This window comes from Mustela erminea, chromosome 11 (genome assembly GCF_009829155.1).
Source record: "Mustela erminea isolate mMusErm1 chromosome 11, mMusErm1.Pri, whole genome shotgun sequence".
Lineage (NCBI taxonomy): Eukaryota > Metazoa > Chordata > Mammalia > Carnivora > Mustelidae > Mustela > Mustela erminea.
The window spans coordinates 89429733-89450087 of NC_045624.1; the positions used below are offsets into that span (position 1 = coordinate 89429733).

A 20355-nucleotide genomic window follows, 5' to 3' on the forward strand; every position below is an offset into this window, starting at 1 on the left:
GTACATACATACATAGCAATATATACTTCACAGGAAAAATTTTAAATAGTATTACATAAAGTTTGAAATCTGTGAGGTAGTAATAAGATGGACATTGGATGAATATAAAAGGCTTGGGATCCTTCACTTTCTGAAATGTTAATTGCTACCCTTCTCACAACTAAATGAAATGGGTCAACTTTCTACAGAAATATTCATCTTAATTCAAAGTTGACATGGAATTCCTTGAATATTTATCTGAAATTATCTTCTCTAATTTGATGTAGGTTTTTTTGTTGTTGTTGTTGTTGTTGTTGTTTTTTAACAGTATAAGCAGTTTACTTTCACAGTGAGACCTAAAGTCAGAAAATCAGTAGCAGGTAAAACTCAGCTCCAGTATTCTAAGTTGGGATACTGGTTACCTTCGGGAAAGAAGGACAGCAGTGACTATGAGAGGGAGTGAAGAGAACCCAGGAGGGCTGGGAGTTTCCCATTTCTTGACTGGGGCTTGATTTTACAGATGTGTTCACATGGTGGTATTTCACTCTACATGCATGTGTGTGTGTGGTATTTCATTCTATATGTACTTATCATCCATTCACTTTTCATTATGTAAATAATAATCAATGTCAAAAGTTTATTTTAAACAGTGATACTCAGTCATGCTTTTTAAATTTTAACCACGAAGAATCAGAAGTCAAACAAGTACCTTCCTGATTTAGAGACTACTTAGAGAATAAAATATTTGTAAAATTATTTTTGTCCAGTACAAATACACAAAATACAACACCTAGTTTAAAGGATCCAAATAAAAATAGACACTAATAATTGTATTTGGGTCCAAAACAAATGGAGAAAATATCTGGGTGCAATTGAAATGTAGAATAATAGGTTACATCTAATTTGTTGATTCAACTACATCAATAACTTTGGATTTCTTCAACTACAGAATATTTAGCAACAGGCAAATGATACCTAAGAAATATCTCAAGCCAAAATATATATATTTTTAAATTATGGCACAGATGGGACCCTGAATGGCTCAGTCAGTTAAATGTTTGCCTTCAACTCAGATCATGATCCTGGGGTACTGACTGAGCCCCACATCAGGATCCCCTGCTTAGCGAGAAGCCTGTTTCTCCCTCTCACTCTTTGCCACTCTCCAGCTTGTGCTTTCTCACACTCAAATAAATAAATAAACAAATATATACACAGTGATTGTAAATGGTGCAGGATTCTTGGGTTAGAGTGCTTAATGTCTGGATCCAAAATATACCATGTGATACTTAAGTTCTCAGTCTCCTCATTTGTAAAATGGAAATAACAATACTGACTTTACTGGGTTGTTGAAAGGCTTAAATAAGTAACAGTGCTTAAGACAAAATAAGCATATTCAACAGGTATTAACGGTCTATCTACATAGACACATAAATTATATCTCATATTTTATATATCACATACTAAAATCTTGTAATCTATTTTTAAAATTAGATAAACATATATTAAATAAAATTTCCCTATACTTACTCCATACCCTACTCTACAATTTAAACTGTAGACATGGTTCTTCAGCGATGAGGGCATATATTAGTTTTTTAACCTCAAAGTCAAATCTTCATCTGTCTTACGACATATTTAACACATTAACAAAATGCTATTACTTTTATTACCTGTGTCTCTACACCCTGTTCCAGGAGGCGCTTAGCTTGATTTTCCACTTCAAGTCGAGCTCTTGCAATAAAAAGTAAATCATTTTCTATTACTTCTATTCCAGAAAGATCTATTCCTTGAGAAAGATAATCTATTAAAAAAAAACACCAAAAAACACACACATTTAAGTATTTCACTATTGAATAAATATCAAGGTACTGAACTACCATATCTAATTCTTCAAAATACTTCCCTTTCCAAATTTTTATTTTAAAAAATATAGTTACCCAAACATTTTCTATTTAATAAATAACTTCACTCTGGAGCAAAATATTCTAAATAAGATAGAGTTGATAAAGCAGGAATAGAAATCATAATTATAGTAAATTCCCAGTAATGTCAACACATTACATAAAAAGTAGTGTCAAATTTATTTAAATATAATGAAATATCCTGATCTTGGAAACCTTAGAAATCTGTTGCAAGACAGTTTTAAGTTATTTTATAGTAACAAAATATTTGAAACAAATAATCAGCATTTGAATAATTAATAAATCATGAAAATAATTTAGCATGCTAGAATTTATCATGCTGTCAGTTTATATGATTTTGCAGACCTAAGAGCAGCTTACATTAAAGGATTTTCATGATATCATTGAATAAAAAATTTATAAAGAGGAATCAACTACTTATAGAATTAACATTCTATTTATAAAGGTATACAGAGCAAAAATCATGAAAAGATCTCTACAAAGATGTTATCAATAATTGTGCATACTTAAAATTTGATAGTTTTTTAAAAATTTTTATGTTTTGACTTATTTTAGACATATCTAACGTAACTAAAATGCTAAAACTAAGGTCAAGATTTTAAGATTAAGCAGCTTATTCACAGTTCTAAGACTCTGTTTTTTATTTTTAACAAGATAAATTATTTCTAAAAAATACTACTGTTTTATATAGAAGATTACTTTGTTGTCTAGTTACTCAACAGAATATCAAATCTGTTTTTCACCATATTCTTTTAATTGGAGCTGATTTTTTAAGTCTTCTTAAAATATATTTCAAGCACTTACATATTATCATCTTTTACTTAAGCAAAGTCACAGCATACTACCTACTGAATGCTAACGAACCACTTAGTTAACTATCCACTCTAATATCTACTGACGGAACACCATATATATAGTTAGTACTACACAAGATGACAAAAAGAAATCAAACAGAAGGGCAACTGAGCAGTGGTTATTGCTAATGGCACCTCAACCATAAGCATTTTTGTTAAATGTGCATATTTAAAGGGACTTTAGACTACCCCAGTGGAAAGAGTTTTGAAAAACCTCTAAATCAAACAACAACAACAACAACAATATCAAAACCCCCTCTAAATCATATGGGCTTAGGATTCTGCCTCCTAATTTACTCACGAAGTGATCACAGTCACAAGATATAGCCAGCCTCATTAAGCCTCAATTTTTTCACCTGTAAAATGCCAACAGCATATAAATCACGCCCTATATAACTCTTAAAACTATCATCAGAATCAAAATAAGTTAACAACTGCCAAAGTACTTTATATACCAATCCATTATGTAAATGTAGGGTGGATTATAATACACAAAAAAGTTTTTAATCTTATTTTTAATTTTAAATTTTATTTTTCAGAGAATTTTTTGGGAAAACTATATTTGACTCCAGTCATGGTAATGATCAATGAGGAAATGCTATGTTTACCCTAAAATACTTACTAGACAATATAGAATCAAACTACAGGCATGCACACAATAGAAAATAAGTATTTTCTTTTCCAGCCAGTTATCAATGTGTTTCTTTTTTTCTGTAATCTGAAGAGGAAAAATACTACAAGTAAGAAAAAAAGAAGGGGGGGGGGGGTGAGAGACACTATGAGTAAGAGATCTGTCTGGATTCTATTTCTTTCAAATATATTTCTGAATATAAGTCTTGCCACCTTTGGTACCAGTTGCTTTATTTGAAAAACAAAGAGCTAGAGGATATAAACCTTAAGGTTCCTTCCATTTATACCTTTCCAGAGATAAACAAAGCCAAAAGTTGCTTTATTCTTATGAATGCTGATCTGTCGCCCTGGAGACAATTCAAATCATTCACTCAAACCTTTTATTGAGTATCAAATATTTATAAATCACAGACACCAAAGAAATGAACCAGACTTAATTTCTCACCCCAAGTAGCAAAATCTAAGAAAGAAAAACAAAGCACAAAGTTGCAATCTCTGAAAGATAAAGATAAAATGTATTATGCTAGGTGTCATGGGAACAAAAAGAAAGTAAATATTGTTTATGTTATCACAGTCTACCATCCAGTAGGGGTGAGAGGATAATAAATGATTAATTCCAATACTTATTTAAGGTAAACAATGGTCCCCATCACATTATCTAACCGACTCCTTCTCCAACTGCCCCATTCTGTTCATCCACACGGTATAATCACTTAAAAAATAACCAAAATACTAGATTTGGAATACAAAGGATTCTATTGCCTGGGAGGGAGAAAGGCCCTATTATTTTCCTTACTGATTACTCCACAAACCAGCTTTTTAATAAAAGAGGTTCAGTACAGAAAGGGGTGAAAAACAACAGAAAAACAAAGTAGCAACACCCCACAAGCACCTAGCCAGGAGAGTGGAAGGATTACATCAAGTTGTCCGCTCTTGTTTAATTGTCCCATACAATGGCAATCAGTGTTTCAAGTCTTCGCAATCTGCTCTTTGTGAAACATATCTAGGGAATGGGGCCAAGGACAAGATGATGATGATGATTCCAATAACAATAAATATAATTTTGAACACGTTAACATACAGAGGGCATTAAATCAGACACAAAATATCTTTTTATCATTTTATGTATGCTTCGATTATATGTAATATTTTAAACAGCCTTGCTAGAAATATTATTGAATTATTAAAAATTCAGTTGGCTAGTAGGCAGCAAAGAGAATTTAAATCCAGATCTGACTTCCATCTTTTCACTAGATCATCCCAGGCCAATCCCACAAATCTCTGAAAGAAGAAAACTTTATATTCAAAGGATAGATAGCATTCCTCCCATAGTACTCCAGTTTGCTCAGTGAAAGAATAAAGACGTAAAAATCTTATCAAAATTAACTGGAGAGAGCGCCTGCGTGGCTCAGTGGGTTAAGCCTCTGCCTTCAGCTCAGGTAATTTCAGGGTCCTGGGATTCAGCCCCTTATCAGGCTTTCTGCTCAGCAGGGAGACTACTTCCCCGCCCCCCCCCCTGCCTACTGCTCTGCATACTGTGATCTCTCTCTCTCTCTGTCAAATAGATTTTAAAAAAATTAACTGGGGAATTAAATTAAAGCTGGAACAATGACAGAATTAAAAACTCATATTTTGATGTTCCATAAAAGGAAAAATTTTGAAATATATAAAATGTCCTTAAATGCTAAATTTTGAAATATGCCAGCATTAGTCACACTTTAACAATTAAACTTTAATACATGTGGAGTACATAGCCAGAATTATCTTTCTGTCACTTATTACTAATACCTGTTGAATCCTTTCCCATACAAAAATATGTATGAAGAAACCAACAAGATCCTTTGGCTTTAACATATCACCTCCTTAGAAGCAAGAAAATGATGAGACTACTTTTGATGGGAAAGAAATGATATTGGTCATCTCTTTGTTTAATTAACCTGAGAAAAATTTAATCTAATATTAGAAGAAAAAGGAATTCAACCAAAACATCTGACACAGGTATCAAGAGGATGGATAACATAATCATAAGCATTTTTTTTTGTCAAATATACACAAGTCTTTGAAATTTAAGGTACTAAAAAATAAATTCCGGTTTCCCCTATTACCACTGTCCTGGTCTAAAACACTAAAACTTCAGAATAAATTTCATATGCTTTGCACCCAGGCAGTCACTTGATCTCAGTGATTGGTTCTTGTATTATTTCCTGGGACTACCCATTTCTTTTTATTTCCTTAGTCTTCAGACTAAACCAATATCTCAATATGCCTTTTATTACTAAGATATATGCCTGTCATTTTAATAGACTCTCACAGTTCTAATCAGTACTACACCTGGCTAGCAGAATAAATGTTCTCATGGTTGTCTCCCACTCACGAATTCTATGGCTTCCTGTTAACTAACAATTTCTCTTTCTATTTTGCAACACAAATCCTCTTTATTGATTCCAAAATCCTCACTGCCTCTTCCGCTACCATCATCCTCCTTTGTCTAAAACAAACAAAAAGAAGGGTAATTATAGTTTGGTAAATGATTCAGTGCATTTATTTTTCATATGGTAGCACTAAATTATTGATTTGGAACAAAAGAGATGAGGGAAGGGTTCATGTGTAAAGTTGGGATGGTGCTTGAAGTCAAAAGAAATCAAAGAGGCTAACTCTTCATGCTTCATTATAGAAAGCCAAAGAAGTTAAAAACTAAAAAGTGGAAACACAGGTAGGTTAGTGAAATATGGGGGTAAATACCATGAGAATTAGCAAAAACGTTTTGAAATGACTGCCTCTGGGGAAAAGTAAAGGGTAAAGGCATTGTTATTTTTTATTTATTTATTTATTTATTTATTTATTTATTTATTTATTTATTTTTAAGATTTTATTTATTTATCAGAGAGAGAGCGGGGGAGAGAGCGAGCACAGGCAGAGATAATGGCAGGCAGAGGCAGAGGGAGAAGCAGGCTCCCCGCTGAGCAAGGAGCCCGATGCGGGACTCGATCCCAGGACGCTGGGATCATGACCTGAGCCGAAGGCAGCTGCTTAACAACTGAGCCACCCAGGCGTCCCGATTGTTATTTTTTAAATAATAAATCTTATAGAACTATTTGAGTATGCTATGCATATGTAATCTTCTTAACAAATAAAACTAAAGAGTAAATCAGAAATATACAAAAATAATTTGAAAAATTAAAATAAGGTGGCTAGCTTAACTGACTGAGCCACCCAGGCGCCCCGAAGGTGGCTAGCTTAAGAGAATAACAGAACTCTCATCTTCTAAATCAATGATTCTGCTTATGGGAATAAGTAATCCTTAAAAAGAAGAAAAAGTGAAGTATATTGGGGTAGGAAGATATTAATCACCATGTTAACTGTAATAAATACATACATATGTATATCTGCATGTTGATGTATACATGTGCATATAAAGAGAAACACTGTAAATGACTAAAAACCACTTTGAAAATCAATTTGGGATAATCTAATACGATTTCATATGAATTTCTCTATGACCAAAATATACCATTCCAAGGCACATAACCCAGAGAAGTTCATATATATGTATATTGGAAGACATGTACAATGGTCATAACAGCATTGTTAAAAACAAAACAAAGCAAACAATCGAAATGACCACCAACTGGAAAAGAGATAAATGTAACATTCATTCAAAATACGAATTTAGAGGAGTAAAAATAAACAATGATAGGTATACACATTAATACCAACATCAGTGCTCGCTTCGGCAGCACATATAATACCAACATCGATAGTATTAAGAAAAACAAAGTTTTAGAAGAATACACACAGCAGGAAGTGATTTATATTAAGACATGCAAAATTAAGCAATATATTATTTAGGGACACATACAAACATTAACAATAATAAGAAAGTTAGTAGAGACAGGTTGTACAAAAGGCTTATAGTATTCTAACAAATTTTTTTAAGATTTTACTTATTTATTTGACAGAGAGGGAACACAAGCAGGGGGAGTGGGCGAGGGAGAAGCAGGCTCCCCGCCGAGAAGAGAGCCCAATGCAAGGCTCGATCCTAGGACCCTGAGACCATGACCTGGGCTGAAGGCAGAGGCTCAACCCACTGAGCCACCTAGGCGCCACTATAGTATTCTATTCTTAAAGTTGGTGGGTAGTATTTGTAGCTTACACATGCTAAAAATGTGGTTTCGTATTTTTATATTTTTCCATTAAATACTAAGTAAGTGTGAACCACTGGTACAGATTATAGCATTACAAATGAGGACATTACAACAGTTATAACTGTACTTTGTATACTCAAAAGACTAAACATGTTAGTAAAGACATGGATAAAGTAAAACACAAACTGAACTTCTAGAGATATAAAGGATGAAGTCTGGATGGGATTAATAGTAGATGAGGCCCCGCAGGAAAAACAAAAGATACTGTCCATGAAAAATTTACTGCTAGAATTATTAATTGATAACTGGATAAAGTTTTGTCTTTTCCTTTTAAAAATAAGCTCATTAAGAAATTTTTAGAAATTGGAAAAACATTTCAGGGTGCCTGGGTGGCTCAGTTGGTTAAGCGTCCTAACTCTTGACTTCAGTTTAGGTCATGATCTCAGGGGCCAGGAGATTGAGCCCCACTTGGGCTCAACAGAGGGGTCTGCTTAAGATTCTCTCCCCTTGGGGCGCCTGGGTGGCTCAGTGGGTTGAGCCTCTGCCTTCAGCTCAGGTCATGGTCCCAGGGTCCTGGGATTGAGCCCTGCATGGGGCTCTCCACTCGGCGGGGAGCCTGCTTCCCCCCCCCCCCTCTGCCTACCTCTGCCTACTTGTGGTCTCTCTCTCTGTCAAATAAATAAATAAAATCTTTAAAAAAAAAAAAAAGATTCTCTCCCCTTACTATGCTTAGGGAAATAAGTCAATCGGAGAAAGACAACTATCATATGATCTCCCTGATATGAGGAAGCGGAGATGCAATGTGAGGGGACTGGGGGTAGGAAAAGAATAAATGAAACAAGATGAGATCGGGAGGGAGACAAACCATAAAAGACTCTTAATCTCACAAAACAAACTGAGGGTTGCTGGGAGGAGGGGGATCGGGAAGGGGTGGTGGGGTTATGAACACTGGGGAGGGTATGTGCTATGGTGAGTGCTGTGAAGCGTGTAAACCTGGCAATTCACAGACCTGTACCCCTGGGGCTAATAATACATGTTTATTAAAAAATTTAAAAATTAAAAAAAAAAGATTCTCTCCCTTTCCCTCAACTCCTCCCCCACCCCAGATCTCACATTCTCCTCCCAAAAAAAGGAAAGAAAGGGGGAAAGAGAAAGAAAGAGGAAAAACATTTCAAAAGGGAGTAATTATATAACCTCACAACTCTGAGGCCACAAAAGCCAAGTGGATCATTAGAATATACATGATTATGTCTGAGAAATTTACAAATCTTCAAATTCTCCAGAAGCACCAAAATAGACTATATCCTCCCCCTGGATGTTTATCTGAGATAGAGCAGAAAAAGCAAAAGCTGACATACAGGAACTGGGCAGCTGGCTATAGTCACTTACCAATGAAAGTGACTCCCTCCTACACACCAACTTTGCAAAGAGCACAATTCAGATATGTGCCTCTGAGAAATTTAAGCAACCTTCAGATGTTCCTAAAATACATAAAATCTTGGTTGTGCTTAAAAGTGAAAATAAAGGTCTACTCTACTCCTTTAAAATCTTATCCTCCTTCTTAATCTACTCCTGAGTTCTTTTGTTCCTGTTTTTATTTGTAATTACACTTGTTTAGAATGTCCAACTTAGTGTTTTAGCATTCACCCATCCTATTATAGTGCTTATAAATACCAATTTTTGATAGCTTCCCAGTATTTCACCAAATAAATGAACCAAAAATTATTTAATCATTTACCTAAGATGGAATAATTATTTATCATAAATAACTATTTTATCTTTACATATAAAAATGTTAAATATCTAGAATTATCCTCTTGGGAAATAATCAAAGACAGAATTACTGAGTCGAAGTATTGCCTTTAAGTTTACGTTAAATAATTTTTTTTTTTTTTTTTTACTATCTGTATTTACTTTGAAAATCTCTAAATAATTTTTTCTCCTTTATTTTCTTATATTGCTTTGTATTAATTATATATTAATATTCACTGTTTACCCATCATGTTTGCTACAAATATTTTCCCTGTTTGTTAATTATTTAATTTTTAGTTATTTAGAATATTACTTGAGGCCATTTTCAAAATATAATCATACAATTATATTTTCTAAAAAGCTCCACCTTTATTACTTCTACACTGCCCTGATTATAGACTTTAGACTAAAGCCCACCTTTTACAAAAGCAAGGCAGTGATATATAAAGGATTATCTGGCAAACTGGTGAATAATAATCTGAAAAGGAAAACTGTCATTTTAAAATCAATTCTACAAAAATTTTATCTTTAAATCAAGGTAAGTTGTATTTTAAGATCAGAGCCTATCACAATGACACATTTTAATTCACTGTGGAATATCAATCTTCCTTGCTACCATATTTTATGTTATATAAAGAATACCATTACCAGAGAATACTAAGCTAAATAATAAATTTAAATTAAAACCAGGAATGTAATAACCATAAAACACCACCAAACAACATGGATAATGCAGGGTTATAGTACTGATAGAATTAATTTAACCAATCAACAATGAGATCTGCGCCTCCGCTTACTGAAGTTACTCAAACCAATAATGATAATAATAATAGTGATACTACAACAGAATCATTATTTGCTATTTGTAAGAAATCTAAGGTAATCTGGTATAGTTCTGAAACCTCTTTTAAAGACACACACACAGTGTCTCATATCCCCCACCCTCCCCCTTTGTTTGGTTGGTTTGTTTTTGTTTTGTTTTTTTTTTTTGTTTTTTTTCTAAGTATGCTCTATGTTGAACATGGGGCTTGACCTCATAACCCAGGGATCAGGAGTCCCATGCTCTTGAGACTCAGCCACGCATGTGCCCCTCTAGTCACTTAAAAAAATTTCTTTTCACTAAAGAAACAATAGAAAATACATAAATTTGGGGTAGCTGGGTGGCTCAGTTAGTTGGGCATCCAACTCTTGGTTTTGGCTCAGGTCATGATCTCAGGGTCCTGGGATCCAGCCCAGTCTCCATCTACCTCGGCCCCTTCCCCTGCTCACATATATGCAAATAAATAACTCTTTAAAAAAAAAAAGGAGAGAGCACAAAGTTAGAAATTTTAAGTCAAAAATACCAACAAAGAAATCTACACACTAATTTTGATTTTCATTTCCTCACTCTACATGTAAAAACTATTTTATTTTTCTAGTTGATATATGTTAATCATATTTAAATAGATATCCTGAACCTAATGACCAAAAAACACCTTTAGGAAAAATACTTTATTTTTTAAAATCATTTTTATTAACATGTAATGTATTATTTGCCCCAGGAGTACAGGTCTATGAATCATCAGGCTTATACATTTCACAGCACTCACCATAACACATATGCTCCCCAATGTCTATAACCCAACCACCCTCTCCCTATTCCCCACCCACCAGCAACCCTCAGTTTGTTTTGTGAGATTAAGAGTCTCTTATGGTTTGTCTCCCTCCTGGTCTCATCTTGTTTCATTTTTTCCTTCCCTACCCCCCACAAGCCCTGCCCTTGCCTCTCAAATTCCACATATCAGAGAGATCATATGAAATTATCTTTCTCTGACTGACTTATTTCGCTCAGCATAATACCTCTAGTTCTATCCACATTGTTGTAAATGGCAAGAGTTCATTTCTTTCAATGGCTGCATAGTATTCCACTGCAGGAAAAAAACATTTTAAAGAAAAATGTTTATGTACAATTGCAGTGTAATTTCAATCATGTATAACATAAACAAAAACATAATGAAATTATAAAGCAAAATTATAAAAAAGTAATATGTATTCGTATGAAAGTAGAAATGGTGACACAGAAAACAGAGAACAAAATAACATAGGTTTAAAAGGTCTAAGAGGGATGCCTAGGTGGCTCAGTTGGTTAATAAGCCTTTGACTCTCTTTTTTTGGCTCCGATCATAATTCCAGGGTCGTGAGATAGAGCCTCATGTTGGGCTCTATGCTGAGTATGGAGCATGCTTTCTGACTCTTTCTCTCCCTCTGTCCCTCCCTACCCCCACCTACCCCTCATGCTCATGCTCTCTCTCTTAAAAAAAAAAAAAATCATTAAATAAATAAAATGTAAAAGATTTTAGTGTATGGCAACCAAAACATAACAAAAAAGTAATAAAATCTTCTCACAATATTATAAACCCATCATAGAAAGAAATAAAAAAATATATAATACTTCTTCTAAGTATGGGGGAAAATAGCCAAATGAATCACAAGAGAAATTTCACAAAAATTAATATATACAATTTTTAATTTTTCTAATGAAAAAATAATAATAAAATAAAAAAAGAATGGGAAAATTTTGGAATCAAACATATAAGTTACCATTAAAAACATATAACATATAGTTCTCAACTGGCAAATAATCAAAGGATATTAAAAAACAAGATTATATAAGAGTAGGTTAATAATTAAGTTAATGTTTGAAAATATATTAAAACTTTATGATTTAAATTTATTTTTATGTAAAATGAAGTAGTACATAATCACTGGAATACTTATAAAATCAATACAAATCTTTTACTTAAAGTCAATTCTACTCATTTTAGAGAAAACAGGTACATCTTTTCAAAGGCAGTGTATGATATGAAAGAATCAAGTAGGAATGAAAATACCTGAACTTTATTTTACTCAAATCTACAACCTGAGAAAAATTTCTTAAACTTTCTGAGATTACTAAAAATGAAAAATCCCGTTACAAATCTCACAGACTTGTATGGATCAAATGAGATAATATGAATGAAGAAGGTTTTGAAAAATATCAAGAACTACATGTAACTAAGTTACTATTTTTATAAACAGGGTGTTATTTGCTCCGTTTTTTCTTCCATGGAGAAAGTGTGAAGGGCCCTAAATACCAGATACTCTTAAAGAGTTCAATATTACAAAAAGACAATAATAATAAGAGTAAAATCTGTACTTTTCTAACCAAGCCTTAATTGATCTTACTGCTTATACTATGCCAGAATAACTTCAGGCTTAAGTAAATTCTTGGTTGAATCCTCATATTTCAAGTCCAAAGCAGTTCTCAGGGTATGTTGATCTCTCTTGTTCCTCAAAGCTTCATGAAAATTTAGCATCAAAAACTTTACTTTTTTTTTCCTGACTCTAATTGCAAGATGGGGAAAAAAACCTTACTATTAGAAAAAAGATATTTTTGGGCGCCTGGGTGGCTCAGTGGGTTAAGCCGCTGCCTTCGGCTCAGGTCATGATCTCGGGGTCCTGAGATCGAGTCCCGCGTCGGGCTCTCTGCTCAACAGGGAGCCTGCTTCTCTCTCTCTCTCTCTCTCTGCCTGCCTCTCTGTCTACTTGTGATCTCTCTGTCAAATAAATAAATAAATGAATCTTTAAAAAAAAAAAAAAAAGAAAAGAAAAAAGATATTTTTTCTTTCTTAAATCTTACTCTCTTTTCAGCTAGCACAAAAAATTGTCCAGGGCCAAAAAAAGATAGTGTATTTTCTATCTTTTCTCTGGGCACAGTTTCTACACACACCCCCACCACCAACTTTCTAAAACATGGATTTATACAAACTTCCTTTGTTGACCTCCAGGAAGATATGTCAGTGCCTACCTTCCACTCAGTACCTGAGCAGAAGTGTCAATATCTCTCCCTCAAAAAGAGGAGAAGCACTAGATAAAATCAGCAAGGATATTAAAAAAATGACCACCACCAAAAACCAAAAGTATCTAATTGATATCTACAGAGCACTCTGCCCAACAAAAACAGAATACATATTCTATTCAACTACACGTAGAACATTAACCAAAACAGGGCATGTTCTGGATCGTAACACAAACATTTTAAGTTGAAAATTACTGATACCAGACAAAATATGTTCTTTGATCATAATGATATCAAAGAACAGTAGAAAAATAACTAAATTTTCCAAACATTTGGAAATTAACACATTTCTAAAGGTTTTTCTTTTTAAGTAATCTCCATACCCAACATGGGGCTCAAACTGACAACCTTGAGATCAAGAGTCTGCATGCTCTACCTGTAAGGACCTATTTAGCCAGAGCATTTCCATCCAGTTAAACCATAACCTTGTTGTTTAACCCTTAAACTGTCCCTGCTCCCCTTCCCCAGGGAACTTACTTAAGAACAAGTTCCAGAAACCAGTCCCAGGTAACAAAGCCCAAATAAAAGGGTGGGTCAGGCCAGGTGGAGACATCTAATTAGTGGGGGGTTGCATTCTGTCTCCCTAGTTACCAAGGAATATGGGCCCCACCTTTGGGAGCCTTTCGGGTGCCAATTCTGACCAAGGTGATAGGCTAGTTCAAATATCTACTAGGGTAAATTGTAATTCAATTGGTCACTTATGTGTGACCTAGCATGATTGTGCAGCTTTTTCTGTTACAATTTCATTGGCCATCTCTGCGTGGCCAGGCCCAACCACATGGCCTTTGCCCTTAAAAGCTAGTCTGTGAAGCAGAGAGAAGTCACCCTCTCTTGTAAGAGGCGCAGCCCTGAACATTCAGTTTGATTCTCCATGCTTGGCGCGAAATAAAGCTTTGCTTGATCTTCGCTTTGTATCAGTCTCGCTTCTTTAATCACGGACCCATTATTGGGGGACCTTTCACTACCAACTGAGCCAGCCAGGCGCCCCCCAAAAAACACATTTCTTTTTTTTTTCTTTTAAAGATTTTATTTATTTGACAGATAGAGATCAGAAGTACGCAGAGAGAGAGAGAGAAGGAAGCAGGCTCTCCGCGGAGCGGACAGCCCGATGCAGGGCTCGATCCCAGGACCCTGGGATCATGACCTGAGCCGAAGGCAGAGGCTTTAACCCACTGAGCCACCCAGGCGCCCCCCAAAAACACATTTCTAAATGATCAATAGCTCAAAAAAGATCTCAGAGAAAATTTTCTCAAAAGATACTAAACTGAATGAAAATGAAAATACAACAATAAAATCTTTGGGATTCAACTAAGACAGCAGTTAGAGGGAATTATATAACACTAAATGTGTGGATTTTTTTTTTAATTAATTTTTTATTTTTTATAAACATATATTTTTATCCCCAGGGGTACAGGTCTGTGAATCACAATGTGTGGATTTTTTTAAATGTGTAATTAGAAAAAAAAGAAAGGTCTCAAATTAATAATGGTGCAGCCATAAGAAACTAGAAAAAAAGGAAAATAAACAAAAAACAAGGAGACTGGAATAAATAAGAGGAAATCAATGAAATTGAAAACAAAACGAAACAGAAAATCAATCAAACCAAAAGTTAACTCTTTGGAAGCCACCAAAAAAACAAACAAACAAACAAAAAAACCCAAAAAACAAAAAAAACAAAGCCCTAGTGAGACCGACAAAGAAGAAAGCAGAACAAATTACCAAAAACCAGAATGAAAAAGAAGATCCTACCCACTACAGACTTCACAGCATTCAAAGAACAGTGGAATACTATGAATAGCTCTACAACTTAGATGAAACTATCAGAACTCATATAAGCTGATCTGAATAGATCTCTATTTAAAAAACTGAATCTGTAGATCACAACATTCTAAATTAGAAATCTATAAACCAGGTGAAGCAAATATGATTACTCTGATACAAAAGCCAAAGACATTTTTAAAATAATAATAAAACTAGAACAATCTACATCAAAAGCATAGATGCAAAAATCTTCAACAAAATATTAGCAAACAGTCTAGGAATACATAAAAGAAATAATAATCAAGAGAAGTTTCTTAGAATACAAGGAAAGAAACGTTGATAATCTAAAGATGTTTACTACAAAATAACACAGAGATTATATAATAATAAGCCAACAAATGAGATAAAATGTCTCATAAAAAATACTCCAAAAGAAAGCAGAAAAAAAAGTGAGGCAATGAACAGATGATACATAAACAAAAATGAGAGAAAACAGATGATACAAAACAGAAAACAATTAGCAAGATGGTAGCATTAAACCCAATCATACCAATAATGAAATGAAATCTAAACCGCATAAACATTCCAATTATAATGCAGAGATTATAAAACGGCATTCAAGAAAAAGGAGCAAACTATACACAGCCTACAAAAAACCCACTGAAAACATTAAGACACAAATAAATTCAAAGTAAAATGACAGAAAAAAACACAATACTAATACTGATCAAAACACCCACATTGATTATGTTAATATTTTTAAAAGTAGATTTCAAAGTAAAGAATAGTAAGAAGGAGATGTCATTTCATGATAATAAAAAGGTCAAATCATCAAAATCATCATATTCCAAACATTTATGCATGTAATAGAAGATTCAAAATACACAGTGAAGAAAATGACAGAATTGCAAGGAGAAATGATCAAACTGGAAAATACAGTGAAAGATTAAAACTTCTCCTTTAAGAACCGACAGAACAAGAAAACAGATAAATCGAAGCACTGAAAGACCTGAACAAGACTATCAACCAAGTTGACCCAATTGATATTTATAGAACATTCCACATGATATCAGAAGGCACATTCTTTTCAAGTGTAAAAGGATTATTTACCAAATAAGACAACATTCTGGGTCTAAATCAAGTTTCAATAAATTTAAAAGGACTCAGTTCACACAACATATGTCTTTTGAATAGAATGGGTTAGAAGTCAACAACATAAAGATCCCTAGAAAATTCTAAATATTCAAAACAAAATATCTTCTTTAAAAAAATTCTAAATATTCAAAACCAAGTAAAGTCTGTTAAAAAAAAATCCCTATCATGAAAGAGGAAATTAAAAAAAAAAACATTTACACTAAATAAAAATGAAAACACCAACACAGCAAAGTTTCTAGGATACAGCCACAGCAATACTTAAATGAAAATTTAAAGCACTGAAGACCAATATAAGAAAAAAGTTTTCAAATAAACTCCATTTCCACCTTAAAAAACAAAACAAAACAAAAAACTGGAAAAAAAAAACCTGAAAAAAAAAAAAAACCCAAAACAGAATAAATGAAATAATGAAGAATAAAGTAGAAATCTAAAACTACAGAGAGTATCAAGGAAACCAAAAGCAGATTCTTTTAGAGGATAAGTAAGACTTAAACTGAGTGAGAAAAAAAGAACAGAACACACATATTACCAATATCAGGACTGAGAGAGATGACATCACTAAAGAAACTAAAGATTACAAAAGGAATCTGATGAATGACTTTACACCAAAACAATAGAGACAACTCTCAAATACTCATGCTGTGTGAAAGAAGCCAGGCAAAAAGGAACACATGTTATAAGATTTCTATTTATAAAAGTTTAGAAAGTGCAGGCTAGAACAGAGGTCAGTGGTTCCCTGGAGTTGGGAGGGAGTCGCAGGGAAGGGGCGAGGGAGTCCTGACATGGAAACTTCTGGAGGTAAGGAATATGTTAGCTTGATTGTATTGTGGTTTCTCAGCATATAAACATGTCGGAATTTATTGAACTATACAATTTAAACATGTTCAGGTTACTGTCTATCAATAAAACTGCTTTTTTTTTTTAGATTAAGGAAAGACTACAACAGAAATACATCAAACAGAACTATAGAGCCTATTCAACAAAAAAATCATTTTCCCTCTTCACATTACTTATAAAAGATGTTAAGAAGTATCTGTACGACTTTTTCTTTCTCAGCCATCTAAATGCTTCCTATGTGCTAGGTTACTGTCTATATATAGACAACAGACACCGATCCTACCTTCAAAAGTGTTTACAATATAGCTTTGTTGGCAAACTAGAAAACACGACTGTAATCCAGGCAGTTCCTCTAACCAAAGGTTTAACAATCTGCTTATACATTAAAAGATTTTGTTCTCAGATACCTAAAAACAATTATATAATTTTTCATGATAGATACTAGAAGGATTTCTTTCCACAGGTCCTAGAACTCAAAAAGATTAAATGTGTAGTAAACACTGACTCGTACTGTACGAACAGGTGCTGTGAATCAGAAATTTAAGAAATGCCAGGTGAAACATAAAATGAAGCAGGTTTCTTTACTATATAGTACTCCTCAGAACCATGAATTGGCAGCAGAAACTTCCAAAAGAGGCACATGACCTATAATATTTCTCCAATCTCTTTATCCCTTGTTTTTGTTCCCCAAATTGCAGAAAACCTAGCAGAACCAGCACTCATGGAACACACTTAAGAAAACACAGTAATTACACCATACTGGCTTAGATGCAATGCTTAAACAAAATCCATATAAATCCACTGACAGAAGTCCTTTGTTTCCCCCTTTAAAGATCTGGTCAATAGAAGATTTTGTTTATATAGTATAAAGCACCAAGAAGCAAGAAAATAAAAAATTAGTAAGATGCAGAGCCCTATATTTTACTCCTCTATGAACAGTAACTATTAGGTAAAAATCTACGTTCACAGACACAATCTCTCTCCTCTGTACCATCTATGAGATGTAACAACCTCTCGCCATATTAATTTTTATTCTGTATCTGAATTTTCCTGAAAAATACAAGAAATATTACAGGCTATAGGAAAATCATATACCCATACTATGAGGAGTCCTTACTGTGAAGAAACAACATGAAGGTCATAAACTAAGGTCCACAAAATTAAAGTTAACTCTAAGAATATTTATTCTCTAATCCATACAGATGCAGCACACTGAGGAAAAAAGATTACAGTCATAATACAGCTGTTATCACAATAACAACAATAATTAACATTCATATAATGTTTACTATGTATTTGTTAGGGGTTGAAATGTGTCCCCCCAAATTCATACGTTGAAGTCCTAACTCCCATTACCTCAGAATGTGACCCTTTTGAGAAATACAGAATTAGTTAAATTAGTTAAAATGAAGCCCCAATTGTGATTGAGGTCTGTATAAAAAGGGGAAAATTGGAAGTAGTTACCCACACAGGGAGAACACCACATGAGGATGAAGGGAGAGACTGGGGCGATGCTGCTACAAGCCAAGGAACTCCAAAGATTGCCAGCAAACCACCAAAAGTAGAGGAGAGGCATTGGACAGATTCTTCCTTTACAAGAAACCAACCTTACCGACATCTTGAGAACTGTGAGAATAAATTCCTATTGTTTAAGTGACCTAGTTTGTGGTACTTTGTTATGGCAACCCTAGAAAATTAATATGCTATGTGTCCAGATAATAAGAACCCGTATATTAATCATTTAATACAACAATGCTTTAGTTATCTATTCCACTTTCAAAACAACAAAACTGATACACAGAGCACTTAATTATCTTACCCAATTTCAAAACTATTAAGCTCTAAAGACAGGATTTGGGAAATGACACAAATAGGATTAACAGAACAGTCCCATAAGGATGAATATTTCAACTGTCTGGAGGTTCAACATCAAAGTTTGATACTTTGGCCCCCTAAAGCTTTGTTCTCCTCATACACTCTCTAAAACCTCATTATTCCTTTCTGCTTAAGTAGCCCAAGTAGAACACTGGGCCTCAACCAGGAGCCCTGACTGACAGATAAGGAGAGCTTCAGTTAGGAACTGGAGTGCTGGCTAAAGCTGAAGGACCTACAGAATGACACTGGTCATAGACTCAGAAAAATACCCCAGTGATCTCTAACTACGACTTGCTACAAGGGTTTTGAGTTTTGTACTGAGGTAGTGAAAGGCCTACCTGAAAAGCCTGGCCACAAAAGGTAATACCTCAAATCTTAAAGTAACTTCATCCATTCTGACCATAAACACCTTAAAAGCTCTCTCCAAAAGCAAGGTTATGTGTACGTAGACCATACGGGAGTCCAAGCGCAGGGAGGTAAGGAGAATAGTGGAGGGGTCCAAACTAACAGGGAATTCAAGAGAAGAGGATTATACATCAAAGTTGACAATGGCACAAGCTTGATAATTCCCTCTCCTTCCTATCTTTCATTGCTCCTAATTCACTTCATGTTAATTCTCTGCGAAAACACTGCACTAACAAATTATTTCACAACTTGATAGTTAAATATAGCTTAAAACAAAACATGCTCTTCTATTATGATTGAGTTGTGTCCCCTAAAATGATATAGTAAAGCCTTAGCTCCTAGTATGTATAAATTTGACCTTATTTGGAAAAAGGTTCTTTATACAAAGAAATGGAACAAATAATTCTAAAATTTATATGGAACCAGAAAAGACCTCGAATAGCCAAAGGGATATTGAAAAAGAAAGCCAGAGTTGGTGGCATCACAATTCTGGACTTCAAGCTCTATTACAAAGCTGTCATCATCAAGACAGCATGGTACTGGCACAAAAACAGACACATAGATCAATGGAACAGAATAGAGAGCCCAGAAATAGACCCTCAACTCTACAGTCAACTAATCTTCGACAAAGCAGGAAAGAATGTCCAATGGAAAAAAGACAGCCTCTTCAATAAATGGTGCTGGGAAAATTGGACAGCCACATGCAGAAAAATGAAATTGGACCATTTCCTTACACCACACACAAAAATAGACTCAAAATGGACGAAGGACCTCAATGTGCGAAAGGAATCCATCAAAATCCTTGAGGAGAACACAGGCAGCAACCTCTTCGACCTCAGCCGCAGCAACATCTTCCTAGGAACAACGCCAAAGGCAAGGGAAGCAAGGGCAAAAATGAACTACTGGGATTTCATCAAGATCAAAAGCTTTTGCACAGCAAAGGAAACAGTTAACAAAATCAAAAGACAACTGACAGAATGGGAGAAGATATTTGCAAACGACATATCAGATAAAGGACTAGTGTCCAAAATCTATAAAGAACTTAGCAAACTCAACACCCAAAGAACAAATAATCCAATCAAGAAATGGGCAGAGGACATGAACAGACATTTCTGCAAAGAAGACATCCAGATGGCCAACAGACACATGAAAAAGTGCTCCAT

General features: G+C 34.3%; 1 protein-coding gene across 3 annotated transcripts in view; it reads right to left on the minus strand.

The window, feature by feature from the left end:
* COG5 (component of oligomeric golgi complex 5) overlaps window positions 1-20355 on the minus strand; it is a 293532-nt gene that overhangs the window by 162291 nt on the left and 110886 nt on the right. For all 3 annotated transcript variants that reach the window (XM_032304091.1, XM_032304089.1, XM_032304090.1), the window contains exon 7: window positions 1650-1780. In XM_032304091.1, the coding sequence (XP_032159982.1) occupies window positions 1650-1780 (131 nt within the window). The remainder of the gene's footprint in view (window positions 1-1649; window positions 1781-20355) is intronic.